This window comes from Pyrgilauda ruficollis, unplaced genomic scaffold, assembly GCF_017590135.1.
Source record: "Pyrgilauda ruficollis isolate IOZ18807 unplaced genomic scaffold, ASM1759013v1 scaffold87, whole genome shotgun sequence".
Classification (NCBI taxonomy): Eukaryota; Metazoa; Chordata; class Aves; order Passeriformes; family Passeridae; genus Pyrgilauda; species Pyrgilauda ruficollis.
This window is the reverse complement of record NW_024530710.1, coordinates 2,413,893-2,427,688: the sequence shown is the minus strand read 5'-3', so window position 1 is coordinate 2,427,688 and position 13,796 is coordinate 2,413,893. Positions and strand designations below refer to the sequence as shown.

At 38.0% G+C, this 13,796-nt stretch overlaps 1 protein-coding gene across 3 annotated transcripts in view; it reads right to left on the bottom strand.

The window, feature by feature from the left end:
- The window catches only part of PHF20L1 (PHD finger protein 20 like 1), a 59,140-nt gene that overhangs the window by 17,870 nt on the left and 27,474 nt on the right, over window positions 1-13,796 (bottom strand). For all 3 annotated transcript variants that reach the window (XM_041488077.1, XM_041488078.1, XM_041488079.1), the window contains 4 exons: window positions 13,513-13,719; window positions 5,999-6,055; window positions 4,641-4,745; window positions 367-531 (listed from right to left, as the gene is read on the bottom strand). In XM_041488077.1, coding sequence (XP_041344011.1) covers window positions 367-531; window positions 4,641-4,745; window positions 5,999-6,055; window positions 13,513-13,719 — 534 coding nt within the window. The remainder of the gene's footprint in view (window positions 1-366; window positions 532-4,640; window positions 4,746-5,998; window positions 6,056-13,512; window positions 13,720-13,796) is intronic.

Genomic DNA, 13,796 nt, shown 5'->3' with positions numbered 1-13,796 from the left:
GAAACTGTGCAGAGAGACACAACAATTGAAAGAAATACATGGAGCTTTGACAGGTAAAAATCTTAATCTGCACTAGCAAAAAAAATCACTCTCAAACACACTGCTGATATATGAGATTTCAAGATGAATTCTGCAAAGTGCCTTTAATGTGCTCGCCTCAGATGCAGAGTAGCAACACTTAACCAAAGCAAGTACAATGTAGAACAGCTTGAGGAGTGTAAGCATTTTGATTTAAACAGATGAAGGATAAATCAGTCATCATATTTACAGCTACAATCCCATACATAAACCAAATTATTTCCTTTAAAATTCTCTTTCTTAACAAATTAAACCTACGAACTGAAATTTGGTGTTCATTCAACCTACTTTCTCCACTAAGGTCAACAGACAGGATAGCTCTTGGATACTGGTATGAAGTGTTCTTCTCTGAGAACATACTGCGCAACGTCAGGGAGCTGCCCGAGGACCGCGTCAAGGGAGAGGAGCACCTGTCCAGGAATTCAACAGAACTGTCTTCATAATCCGAGTAATCTGAAATGGTGAAAGAAAAGAAGTCACTCTTACAAAAGTAAAATTTATAACAAATGTAAAAAAAATAATTGTGTATAGATTTTACTGCAGCATTATGTTGACAAGCAAAGACTATCAATGCTGAGGTATCAGAACGATGAAACTGTAAATAAGAAATGGCAAAAGCTCTTGTAACATTTTATTAAAAAATTTATAGTAAGAAACATAATCAAGTTTGATAGATAAGCATCACCATTTGTAACTCTGCCACCTCTGAATGTACAGAGGGGTAATTCTTCTTAGAATATTATGCAGTCTTCTTTTTTCCACAATTCATCCTGCACCATCTGCTATCCTTAGAGATGCTGCTGGTGACTCTCTTGCCTTAAGTCTGCTTGCAGCACTACCAGCATTGCTGCCTAGAAGCAACCACAGATGACCCTGCCAGTTTAAGTGATAAAAGCTTGTCTGCACCCCTGCAGAGGAGCACAGGGAGCCCTCAGAAAATTGTCTTTGGATGTTCCCAGGCCCATGTCAGGAGACACCAATGGGCCAACAGGTCCTGGGATGGGCTAGGGAGCATCCCAGAAGAGTATACATACACAGGCCCAAAGGAGGAGGACGAGCAGGCAAACAACAAACACCCCCTGGCCAGGCCCCTCTCAGATCTCCCAGCAGTGCCATCACCTCCATTGCACGAAACCCATCAGGATGTGTTACCCACAGCAGCTCTCTGGATCATCTTCTGGACTAAGGGCAGCTGCAGCCCAGGGGGGCTGCCAGTGGAAGACACTATGGGATATGGGGGAAAATAATTTTGGGTTTGTGAATGACTTTATGAAATGTTTAGGGAAGAAAATAAAGGCGGGGAAAATGGATGGACTGAAGTGATTTGGGAAAGAACAATTAGGGGCAGAACATGGGAATAACAGGACAAAAAAAGCCACATATGCATAAAGTTTTGTGGTCAGTACACTTGCCTGGCCATGCCCGACATCCAGTCTGTGCTGGCACAGTTTTTAAGTCTCCCTCCTTGGAGCCATTGAAAAGTTGTCTGGATATAATCCTGGGCAACCAGGACAAGAGGGTTGGACTACTGCACCTTCAGAGGACTCTTCCAATCTTGACTATTCTGTCATTTTTATTAAACCTCATTTCCATCTCTCACCTGGGGAAGGGGCTCTCTATTCAGGGTTCAAGTACATGGTCTGTGTGCCAGCAAATGGAGTAGCCCTGCGCGTCAAAGGGTCCACGTGTCTGTGGTGCCAGCACTCAGAGAGACTGCAGTGACAACAGTGCCAGCCCCATGCCAGGGATCTCTGGTCACAGAGGCCCATGAGCTCATTCTACAGCACCTGCAGCCAGTCCAAGTGTCTGATTGCTTGCATGGTTCAAGCTGGACCAACTGATGAGCAGGTGAAATGGCCTGGGAGCAAGGTGTCAGTGGGTCTGCAAGGGCCAGCTCTGGGTGGAAGTGGCTCTCTAAGCAGGAGAGCTGGGGTGGGGGGTTTTGGGGACCCAGGGAGTCTTGGCCAACACTGGGAGCGTGTGAGAATGCACAAGGAAGTGAGACTGTACTGCAGTGGGGCTGCTGCCCCATGAGCTCATATCTGCAGGCACAGAAATTGGAAACACTGGGATCCAGAGGGGCTACTGGGCAGACAGTGTCTGAGCCCACCTGCTGCAGAAATTCCCACTGTACTTACACATCTCTGTGTTATCTTCCTGCTCAGCCAGAGAGAGGAGAAGGATGAGGCTGTCACAGCATACACACAAGCACAGACAACATCACGTGCTTCTGCATTCTGGTCACACAGTGGTACTGACATTTATCTTGATAACCAGCATTGTATCTTCTCCTCTAACAAACTATTTGCAACACTCTCAAGAAACACATTTGGCTGTCCCTAATCACAATGACTGGAGAGACTGTCCTAGGAAAGTCATGTAATTGCAAATCATCAAACAGTTAGTGCTGGAAGGGACCTTAAAAATCATCCTGTTCCCCCCCACCTTCCAGCAGACCAGGTTTTTCAGAGGCCCATTCAACCCGGCTTTCAACACTTCCCGGGATGGGACATCCACTTCTCTGGCAACCCATTCCAGTGGCTCACCACCCCCACAGAAAATAATTTCTTCTGAATATCTAATCTAATATAGATCTACCCTCTTTCAGTTTAAAACTGCTACCCCTTGCCCTACCATTACACTCCCTGTTCAGGAGTCCCTCCCAGTCCCCTCTGTAGGTCTCCTGTAAGTACCAGAAGTCTGCTACAAGGTCTTTCCCCAGCATCCTCTTTTGTATAAGAGAGCCTAAACAGGCTCTCAGCCTCTTCTCACAGGGGAAGTTTCCACCACTCTGACCATCATTGTGGCCTTCCTGTGGACCCACCTGAGCATGCCCATGGCTTCAATCAGTAATTAGGAGTAGCTAATTACTACTCTGAAAAATTAGTACTTCAAATATAAGCAAGTAATCAGATTACTGCACTTCCATCCTCCTGCAGGAAACATTCCTGCTCCCACCTATCATTACAGTTTTCCTGCTACGGGTTCCATAACATCCTTCTGTCCTAGATCACCTTCCATGAAGGCACCTTCCTCTTTACTGTCTCTGTCCAAAGCACAGCATCTCCAGCATTTCCCAAGTGTATTAACTGTAGTCAACTCAAGGAGCAGCGGAGTTGATTACTTCATGCTGCATGGCTTTCAACCTCACTGCAACAGAGCAGCATAAATAACAGGCATTGCTACTTTCTGCTACACGTGGGCTTTATGCAATCACAAGTCACGCACACACTCGGAGCACAACACCAGTCTCTGCTGGGACTTTTATTTTGTCTTAAAGCCTTGTTCAAAACTTACCTGGGGCACACAGTGTACCCACTCCCTCTTCATTTGGAACAAAAGGAGAATGCCTCACACCTTTACACTTTTGTCCACACCTGGAGTAGAGTGACCTAGTCCTGCAGAGAGTCCTGTTTCTTTTGACAGATGGGCTTTTTCAGGGTCAGACACTGGAGTCAGAATCTACCAGAATATTTCAAATTTTTTCCCCAGTTAAAAGAATTCCAAATTCAATATGTTTGGATTGTTAAACCCTGATTTTCACAAGATTAATTTCCGAAGAATAAAATGCTCAAGTGTTACCCAAATTGCTTTTTGCATCTGGATTTAAGATTTCTATTTGTTGTGACATTGGGCATATTTTCTTCTCGTATTTACAAATACTGGATAAAGTTCCTAGAAACTGGAACTTAATCATGGTACCTCTGCCAAGCTTCTAAGTTTCAAGACAAGCTGGCAAAAAGACCAAAGGAATAAAAAGATGAGAAAAAGAGAAAACCCCAGCCCACAATAGACCACCTTGTGACCACAAGAAGATAAAACCAAAGAACAATACTGGACACATACCTAGCATTTATCAGTATCTTCTTGCAAATACTTAAGATGCCTTCTCAGTGCAAGTAAGAAGTTCCCAACTATTTTAAGCAGAATAAGCAATTGAAGTTTATAGCTTAAAATTATATTACTCCAGTATAAGGATGATAAAGCACACAAAACCTACAATACTGCAATTCACACTAAAGCACTGCATGATCTGGAAGCATTTTCATGTTATAGCACAAATTCTGGACAGAGAAACACATAATCCACAAAATACAATCCCCATTTGTCAAGGCAGCAGACAAAGCTGTTATAACAGAGACACCAGCCTCAGCTGTGAAGGGTTAATTGTCAAAGAGGGGGTGCATTGCATACAGCAAACCACTGAAATGTAGCAACAAACTAGACACTAGACTGATTTTACTGTCCAAGCAAAACAGGTATGACATGTATACAGAGCTTCAAATGAAGAATTTAAAGAGATGAAAACAACAAGCTTATCTTTTTTGAAAAAGAAAAAAAACCTGTGAAATATGTGTGTCTATCACATAGAGCGAGACAGGCTTTATAAACGCAAGAAAAAAAGAAGTCCCAAGTGTCCTTTTCATATTTAATGCTAAAAACTACTCTTGGACATTTCTAAAATTTTACATTCATATTGTTTACAAACAAATTTTACTATCTAATGATAGAAATACACTGGGTGGTTTTACTTACTTTAAAAAAATATAAATTGAACTTACCATGCTGTTTTGATTTCTTCTTTTTTTTCTTCTTCTTTTTCTGTTTTGGTTTATGATCTTTTTCCTTCTTTTCCTTTTTCTCCTTTTCTTTTTCTTTCTTTTTACCTGAAATAAAAATTAAACAATTTAAAGCAGCTCTAGCCTAAACAAGGCATTCAAAATCAAGTGCTCTAGTTGTCTAGTCAGATCAAAATGATTCAGTTAATTTAACTGATATCTTGGACATACCTCTTATTATTTGCTGGTATAACAGTTCAAAGAAATCTCATTTGACAAATAATATTTTATCATTTAAGTATTTCCAAGTAAGATATCAAGGCAGAAAAAATACAGCAAAGTACACAAAATATGTAACATCATATAGATAGCTTATAACTTCTATTTTACTTACAGTTTATAAGAAAAACATTTGGGCAAGAGAAATAGCTTTCATAAGGGTAAAATTCCCAATTATAAGGGTTACATTGTCCTACAAACACATATTAGGCCTACAGAAAGACATTTGAAGGAAATTTCACTATCAGAGTGCTGCTGTCAGCACTCTGCACTACATAGCAGCATCCTCTCAGAAAACTCACTCTGACTCAAATTTGACACAATTTTTATGCTGCAGTTCACTTTTAACCACTGTTGGTATACAGATGAGGACAAGCACTTTGACTTTGAAAGATTTTTTTTATCCTGTTAATTCTCCCTAGACAAAATACATCCCACATTTTCGCTCCACAATAACTTCTTAAGTTATCAGCAGTGAGGAAAATAACAAGGAAATTAATTTGTTAGAAAATATAAGCCTCAAAGCCAGGATTGTTTCCTACACACAAACTGGAGCAGTCTTATCTTCTTGGGGAACACAGAGACAAAGCTTCTACCTCCTGGAAAAACAAAGTAGAATCACCTCTCAATTCTTGCCAGTCGCTAGTAACTTATTTTATTTTGAACAGAGGATAAAAACAGAGTCCTCTTAATCTGTATTTTATTTCATGAATTGCCAAATGTTTTGCTAATAACCCTTGTTTGCTCTTCTCATCTCAAATCTGACAGTACAATAGACAGTATTACTCATTCTACTAAGAAAAACCCCAATCAAATCAGAGGCAGTGGGCCTTTGCATAGATACTTTAGGATCCTTCAAACTTCTTGCTATGGGCCCTTACATTTTATCTTATAAATTATTCTTCTGTTACAAACCTGTCATATGCATAAAAACTATTTTTAGGACCTTAACAAACAAAACAAACAAAAACTGCAGCTGGGCCCAGGAAATATTTTATGCTTTTACATTTGCTCTTCAGAAACAGGAAGTGTTAGAGAATTTTTCTTTTTTTTTTGTAAAAATAATATTGCTTTCTACATACCATATGCTGAAGAACTTTTCTCTTCCAGTTTTCCTTTCCTTTCCATTCTAGCTGCACCTGCAAATTGAAGAATGTATCACATAAGGCCAGTGTCTGGCTGATGACCTAATTTCTTGTAAAAGTCATTAGACTGTAAAAAATCCTAACGGCACACAATATTAAGAAACATACAAACAAAACAATTATTTTTAATGTCATTTTACAATTATTTTTATTGTCTAAAGCACTGGAAACAAAAAGTATTGTAGTTTACCAACTTCTGAACGCTTGTCCTTCTCAATCATGTTCTTTAATATTTTCTCCTTCAGACTCTCAAAACATTTCTCCTTTATGGGCACAGAGCACTGTATCTCTGTCCCTTCAGAGCTCACTGAAGTGGAAGACCTCTTTTTTTTACTATTCCCTTTGGGTAACTTGAGACTATTGGTTAAAGGCATTTCCAGATGTAAGGCATGTACATGGGACGAGGGTGCTGAAAACAAGAAGATGGATTTACTCGGCATTCCATAAGGATTGCAGCCAGCCAGGGCTGGGTCAGATCACTGAAATGTCAATATTGCTCATACCACCATCACATATTACAGATCATTACTGCACATGAATGCCTAGATCTTAGTCTTACATACAAGACAATACATGCCACAGAAGGTTTCTAACTATATTTTGGAAATTTGCATTCACTTTTAAACTATCTCTACTGGTTAAAATGTACTTTTGCTGACACTGTTAAGACTTTTTGTTTCCTTTTTTTTTTTTCACTGTAATAGGAACCCACGACAAGAGTAACAGGTGCTGACACTGTCACTATCATTTAAGTTAATGCTCCATTATGTTAACAGAGAAATTAAGCTCTGGTACAATATTTGTTGTCCTATGTATAAAACATTTCTGCTCATTGAATTTTTCATTGATTTTAATAATATTTAAATAATTCACTTTCTTTCATTAATCCACATTTAAATAAGATGTAAAAGTACCACGACTTGTCAGAATTCAGCATCATATACTGACAATTCTTATCCTGTACTATTTAGAAAAGTTTATTCAGTGAAATATTTAGTTGTTATTTTAGTTCTTTATCTGGTGCAAGTTAGGAAGTAACAAACTGTAAACAAAGCAAAACTGAAATTACCATTTTCACTGCTAATATTTGTAATAATTTTCAAATAATCAAACAAGAATAAAAGTTATTTATAAAGAACATTATTGAAGTAATTCAAAACTCTCTATTACTGTGTCCATCAATACTGTTAAGAGCTTCAAGATTCATCAAATTGTAGTTAGGAAAGTCTAATTTTCATCAGATCCTTGGTCCATTTTAGGACCACGCCAAGGACATATTGTACAAAAATGCAGCTCTGTGAAGTCATAAAGGGATCAGGTTTTTCTGTGCCAGCTGTAAAAACTTGGAGGCACCCATTACCTTCGGTGTCCCTCAACAGAAGAGCCCAACAAAATCATAAGCAAGTAAAAAAAAAATCCTGAAAAATACCTGCTATTGACCAAGATATTCAACAAGACAAAATATGGAAGTGATCTAGAATGCATTAAAGAAGCAGCATTAAGATAATTTATTAAATTCATCAGTCATAAAAAGATTCTGAGGAAGAGGCAAGAACAAATCAAGCCTGCCCAACAGGAACAGACCGACCCAATTCTACTGGAATACAACACACAACACCTGCTCGCACTGCTGAGCCTTCCTGGGAACACAACCACAATGCCACCAGCTGGAAAGCTGAAGGGCCAGCAAGAACAATGGAAAGTGGTGCATCAGCTCTCACAGCACACAGCACCTTTAAGTGCCAGGTGTCCCCAGCAGCAGGACACCTCTGCACTGTGCAACCCAGGCAGCAGCAGCTGCTCAGCTCTGTGTGCTGGCTCCTGCCACACAGCACGAGCTGCACAGCCACACCTGGGGCTACCTGACTCTTTCCACTGCCTCAAATCAACCATCTCACCTAAGAGCATAATCCTTTTAAGACTGATTCAGGCTCTTGCCTATGTCTGTATTTCAAGTGCATTTAGCTTGCTGGAATACTTAGCATTGACACAAAACACTATCCAAATTATTCCTTTCTCAGATTTCCTAATTACCATTTGTCTCTGTTACAGGACTGAACTGCTCTGCCATCTGCAGAGCAATAAGTATATTTTAGCACATTAGTAAAATAAAAATGTGACACTTTCCCACATCATCCTGCTAACAACGTCTTGTCTCATTTCTAAAAAGAGCTCAAAAGGAGCACCCAAATGCACATAATTCATTTAGGTCACTGCCATTTTGATGGAAAGATGTGAGAACGCTCCATCCAAACAATCTCAAGAGAAATTTAGTTTCAACGTTAGATCAATTTGTATTTAATCATTATTATTGAGAAGAAATCCTGACCTGACATCCAAATATGATTTAATACTAACAGTCGCAATACAACAGATTTAGGTATCTCAAAAATTTTCAACACAAGAACATCTGACAAGGTGCTTAGTAACTGCTTGAGGGAACACTTATATTGGGCAGAAATCTCTCCAGTCAAGCGAATACCCATCCTGCTGTCAGAACTCCCCAAACTACCTTTCTATAATAACTTGAAAACAGAAACTTCTATTATGCCTCTATACATTGCAATGTTATTCTTGGCTTTTACTTTTCTTCATTGAAAAGCATTTTAGGTAAAGAATCTTAAATTCTCAAATCCTACATAAAGTGTCATAGCTTGCAAACTCTGCTTTTCAACTGTGCAATCACTATGCCTTACACATAACCACAAAATTGGACAAGGTGGTCAGTCAGAAGTAGCAAATACAACCAGGAAATTTAGTTTCTTTATGGAAATACTACCTTTTTTTTTAATTGAACTGCTGCTTTTAATTGCAATTTTATTCCTGTTAAGGAGTCTAGCCAGCCACCTCCCACACAGTGAGTGGGAGGTCTGCAGTTAACACTCAGCACAGAGAAAGACGACCACAGATTAGACTTGGTAAACTTCTGATTTTGTCACCATTCCAGAATCAATTTTATCACTAGAAGACTAATTTCAGATTAAAAAGAAATGCAAACCACAGCATTCCCCGTCCAGTTTATAACATGCTTCCAGTTTTACTTGTCCTGTTACAGAAGAGAGAAGTGACACAAGCCCCCTTGTGCAAGTACAGGCACAGGACAGGATGTTGTGCCACAAGTACAACAGCACAACTGGGCTTGCAGTGGTACTGCATATTGCAATTCATCAAGCTCAAATGAATTGTAGCAATCTGAAGCAATTTATTTTGTTGACTGATATTCTATTTCATGGCTTTTCATGTTTAAAATAATATCATAAATATCATTATCTGCATTAATAAACAACTTAAATCATATTGCAATAGAAATATAAATCATGCTGGTCATGTTTAATTTAGTGCTTTGAATTTCCAGTGCATAGGATCAATTTTATATCTAAACAAATTTTTAATTGCATATCACAGACTAACACTGGAATCCTGCCCAAAATTATGTCTTTAGGAAGAATAAGCTGATAAAACAGTTCTTGCTTGCCTCATGACCAGCCCAAACTTGGAACTTCAGTGCAGAGATTAGAATGGCAGGCATTCAAATTAGGGAGTAAATTTGACTGTTAATAGATGGTTGAAGCAAAACAAACAGCCACAAGGTAACATGAGAAAGTAACAAGATGAACAATAGTTTATCCCTCTTAAAAGCAAGGTCAACCAGAAACACTGGCAAGAGTTTTTAAAAAGTGACCAACCTAATTTTCTGAAAATTTTGTACATCAGCTGTTTCTTGTTCCTGCTGCAGTAAACTGTTACCAAGGAAACTATATAAAAGTACGCAATGTTTTTTTTCTTTTAGTCTTAAATTCAAATTTCTCCCATATAGTTAATGTAATGTTACCCTACCAGCAAAATCACCTATTGGTGTTAGAATAGAAAATAGCAGCTAGTGATAATATTGTTATATCAGCATTACAAATATTATATTGTTAGATTAGGAAGTGTAACAATATTTTTCTTTTACTTAAACTTCAAAACCCAGATTGCTTGCTGAAATTGTTTGCTCAATATTTAACAGTTAAGGTAACATAAATGGTGCAGGTTTACAGAAGCCAAGAGAAAAGATCACAAATTTAAAGAGAAGCACAACTAGAGAAAGACCTGAACTTCAATATATTCAGAATGGCACAACTACTGTGCTTTGCAAATATTCTGATTGACTGTGGATTTAAAATCTTTGAAATGCTAAAGTGATCAAATGCCAATTATTTGCATTTTAAGTAATTTGGCAAAAGAAAGCAAAGATTTTTAGTTATGTGTGTGCAATACCTGGTGATCACAAGTAGGACCTCACAATAGTGGAGTAAAGCAGTATCTTTGTTCAATAACTAATGGGTAGTGTACAGGTGTCTACCCAAGGGCACAGTACTTCCATGGAGACTTTGGATTGAAGGAATTATCACAGAGCTTTTGTTCTGCCTCTACAAAATGTTAAGGTGTTCAATTTGAGCAATGAAATCTATGTGCTAATACTATGAGCTGCTATTTATGCATTGGCACTTCAGTGTACCTAGTCCCTCTCCTCTGAAAACACCATGTCAGTACTTTCTGAATAAAGTCACTAAAATGCATAATTTTTAACACCACCAAATTATTTTTTTCAATTGACTCAACTGATAGCCTCCATCAGAAGTCACAATGTGCAACATCACAAATCTCTGGGCTTAAACCAGCTCAGTTCTGTTACAGGATTATGGATCAGACCAGGCTGTTCCAGGCTAAATACCATTGTGAGGTATTTCTGAAACTATTCACATTATCAATTATTCAATTATTACAAAGACAGCAGGTCTAACTCAAGTGCACTTAACAGAATCTGTAGCGATGTCAAAATCTAGAACTCCAAATATGTCCATTCTGTGTTAATAAAATCTTAGCAGCAGAAATACCATAAACAGATGCAGATTTACAATGGTTTTCTCAGATCAAGAAAACACAATTACAGAATAATCTGGATTTTACACCAGCGTTCTCAATTTGTAATGGATAGGGTCACAATGCATACATTTAAACAATGCAGTGTATTAAACTGCACTTAGATGTTTCTGCATAATGCAAATTAACTTTTCTCAATTATTTCAAGAATTGACAGGAATGAGAAAGGAAAGCTTTGGGCACCTCTCCTGTATCTATTTGCTTGCTAGTGTTTAAACAGATAATGAAAAAATATTGATAGAGTGGATCCCACTTATTTTCCTGAAGCATGCAAGAATTTGGTGTAATTATGTGTGCTTCAGGAATCTGACTTGAGAACCTGTGATGTTTCAAAGGCAAAATGATGCCTTCTAAAGCAGAGAATACAACAAATTTATTCAGTATTGTAGACTAATTCCAGATGTTTCAAACATCAACTTTAAATTTACATTTTTCTTTTTCTTCTAAGATTATGAGGATAAACATGCTCTACCAGAGTTAGAAGACTGGGATGAACCCCAAACACATGTGAATTTTACTTATAGAGTCCTAGTGATACCACTGACAGGGGCAGATAGCTCCAAAACCTGCAATGACATCTGTGAATTAAAGATATCAAACTGCTTAGTTTAGTCTTTCTGGCCACAAAGCTGATACTCAAAGAGCTGTTGGGCTACATACTGCAACCTACTGAAAACTTCTAACATTCTGACAGAAAGTCAGGATGAAATCTCAAGACACAGTTCCATTTATTGCATGATGGAAAACTGTAATACATGAAAATTAGGAACAAAACACATGAGCCTGGAAGGCAAAAACTCATAAGACAAAAAATGTACCTGGCAAATCAGTTCCTTTAGAGCTTATAACTCTTAAAATTACATAGATATGAAAGAGGGATCATTAAACTTTATATACAGTATAAACTCTATGGTGTGGTAGAGGTTGCAAGCACTTCTGGCTTCCCACTATGGACTCAAGTAGTGACAACAGACAATTTGATTCATGGAATTTTTCCCTGACACAAATTGTGTAGACATGTCACATAATTCTGAGTCATTAAATTATGGTGGGTCTAAATGAAACTTATTCTTTCTTTTATTGCTTCACCTGTGGCCAAGACCGAGACCCAGCTCAACAAGTACGTCCAAAGTGCACTCCTGAGTGCTGGGTTGAGAACCAGATCAATCTGCCCTGAGCCATGCCTATGACAGGAGCAGGCAACTTTCAGCATTACCAACTATACATAAAATGAGCTAGAAAATATATCAGAAAAACCAGAAGATAAATTTCTAGTAACTGAAATGAGTTTTACCAAACAGGCAACAGATGGCTGTTGGAAGCTGTTGATTTCTTTTATGATCTTGTTCAATGAGTGGGCAAATACAAAACTCACAAAAGCACTTCTCTTAGTGGCAGTAGACATGACATAAAAAGGACTTTTATAGAAGTAATTTTCCCAGGAAACTGTAATTCTGCTGCTATGCCATGTATCAAGTGCAAATGAAGACTGTCACATGGTTTCACTCAAGTAATTAAGCAGTACTTTAATATTTTAAAAAGCTTAAGTGGTGGCTCACTAGAGATACCCACAGCCCTTATTTTGACAAATTAGTTTAAGAGATTCATAGATTAATAGACCAAGATACAATTTAACTGTCATAACTCTATCTTTTAAGGTCATGCTGTCCTCCCTTACTATCAATCACATTTATCAAAAACTTTCTGAGCATAACATAATAATTTGATTTTTTTCCCCTCTTCCTACTTTTCTGAACAATTTTCTCATGAAACAAAACAGAAAAAGGCTTTAAAAGAATTCTTTCTCAGAAGCCAGTTAAAAATGGTATAATATCCACATATAAAAAATTCTATAAACATCTAGCCTTATAAAAATTCTATAAACACTTAGCATACACTGGATGAAAACATCCCACTCTTAAGGTCTGCTGCTCCCACTGTGTAAATCCTTCCCCAGATTTCTCGGTTACCTCCATCCAAGTAGTAAGTTAGTCAGTAAGCTCTTACAAAAGAAGAGGCAGCCCAGAGCTGCAGCTATGGGCTCTGTGCTGAGGCTGACCAAGTCTATATAAAAGTTTTTGAGGATTTTTCAGAAATATTTTTAAGTAACATTTTGCAGCAAGCGAAGGATAGAATTTCCACTGCAGAGACGAAAAGCAGAGGAATGCTGACTGTCTTTGAGAACAGTACTGTTTTAAAGCTGAAGCCACAAATTAGTATGTTAGTAAAGACTTCACTTTGTTAATTATTTTTACAACTTTTAGCAATAGCAAAAATATTTTTGAAATACTGCTTACTACATTCCACACTCTCACATTCTCATTAAATTACGTTAGAAGTGCCAAAGCAGCCCTAAGCCAGTGAAGACAAAGAATACGCAGATGAGTGGAGTCCAGAAGAGAGGCAAGTTTTTGAGTGTGCAGAAAAGAAAATAAAAAGCATCCCCTCTTTCTGTGGGATGGAATACACACACATTTTAACCCTACAAGTATAAATCTCTCTGGTTGTATACTGAATCTCTTTACCTGACACTGTTGTAGCTACTCTTCCATCAGTTACTGCTTTGGAAGAAAGATATGTAATCATCTGAATATCTTCCTTGTCTTTACTGGAATATTCATTATGGAAAGTGGATTCTGTGGATAATGGTGCTGTAACTTCCGAACTACGGCTTAAATCAAGAGGGAGACATGGTCCACGCTTCTCAAGTGACACATGAGCAACATCAGGTACTACATAAAAGAAAAAATGTCATATTAAAAAAGACACAAGGGTCCAACATCAAGTCTGGATTGCGTTATATAACATA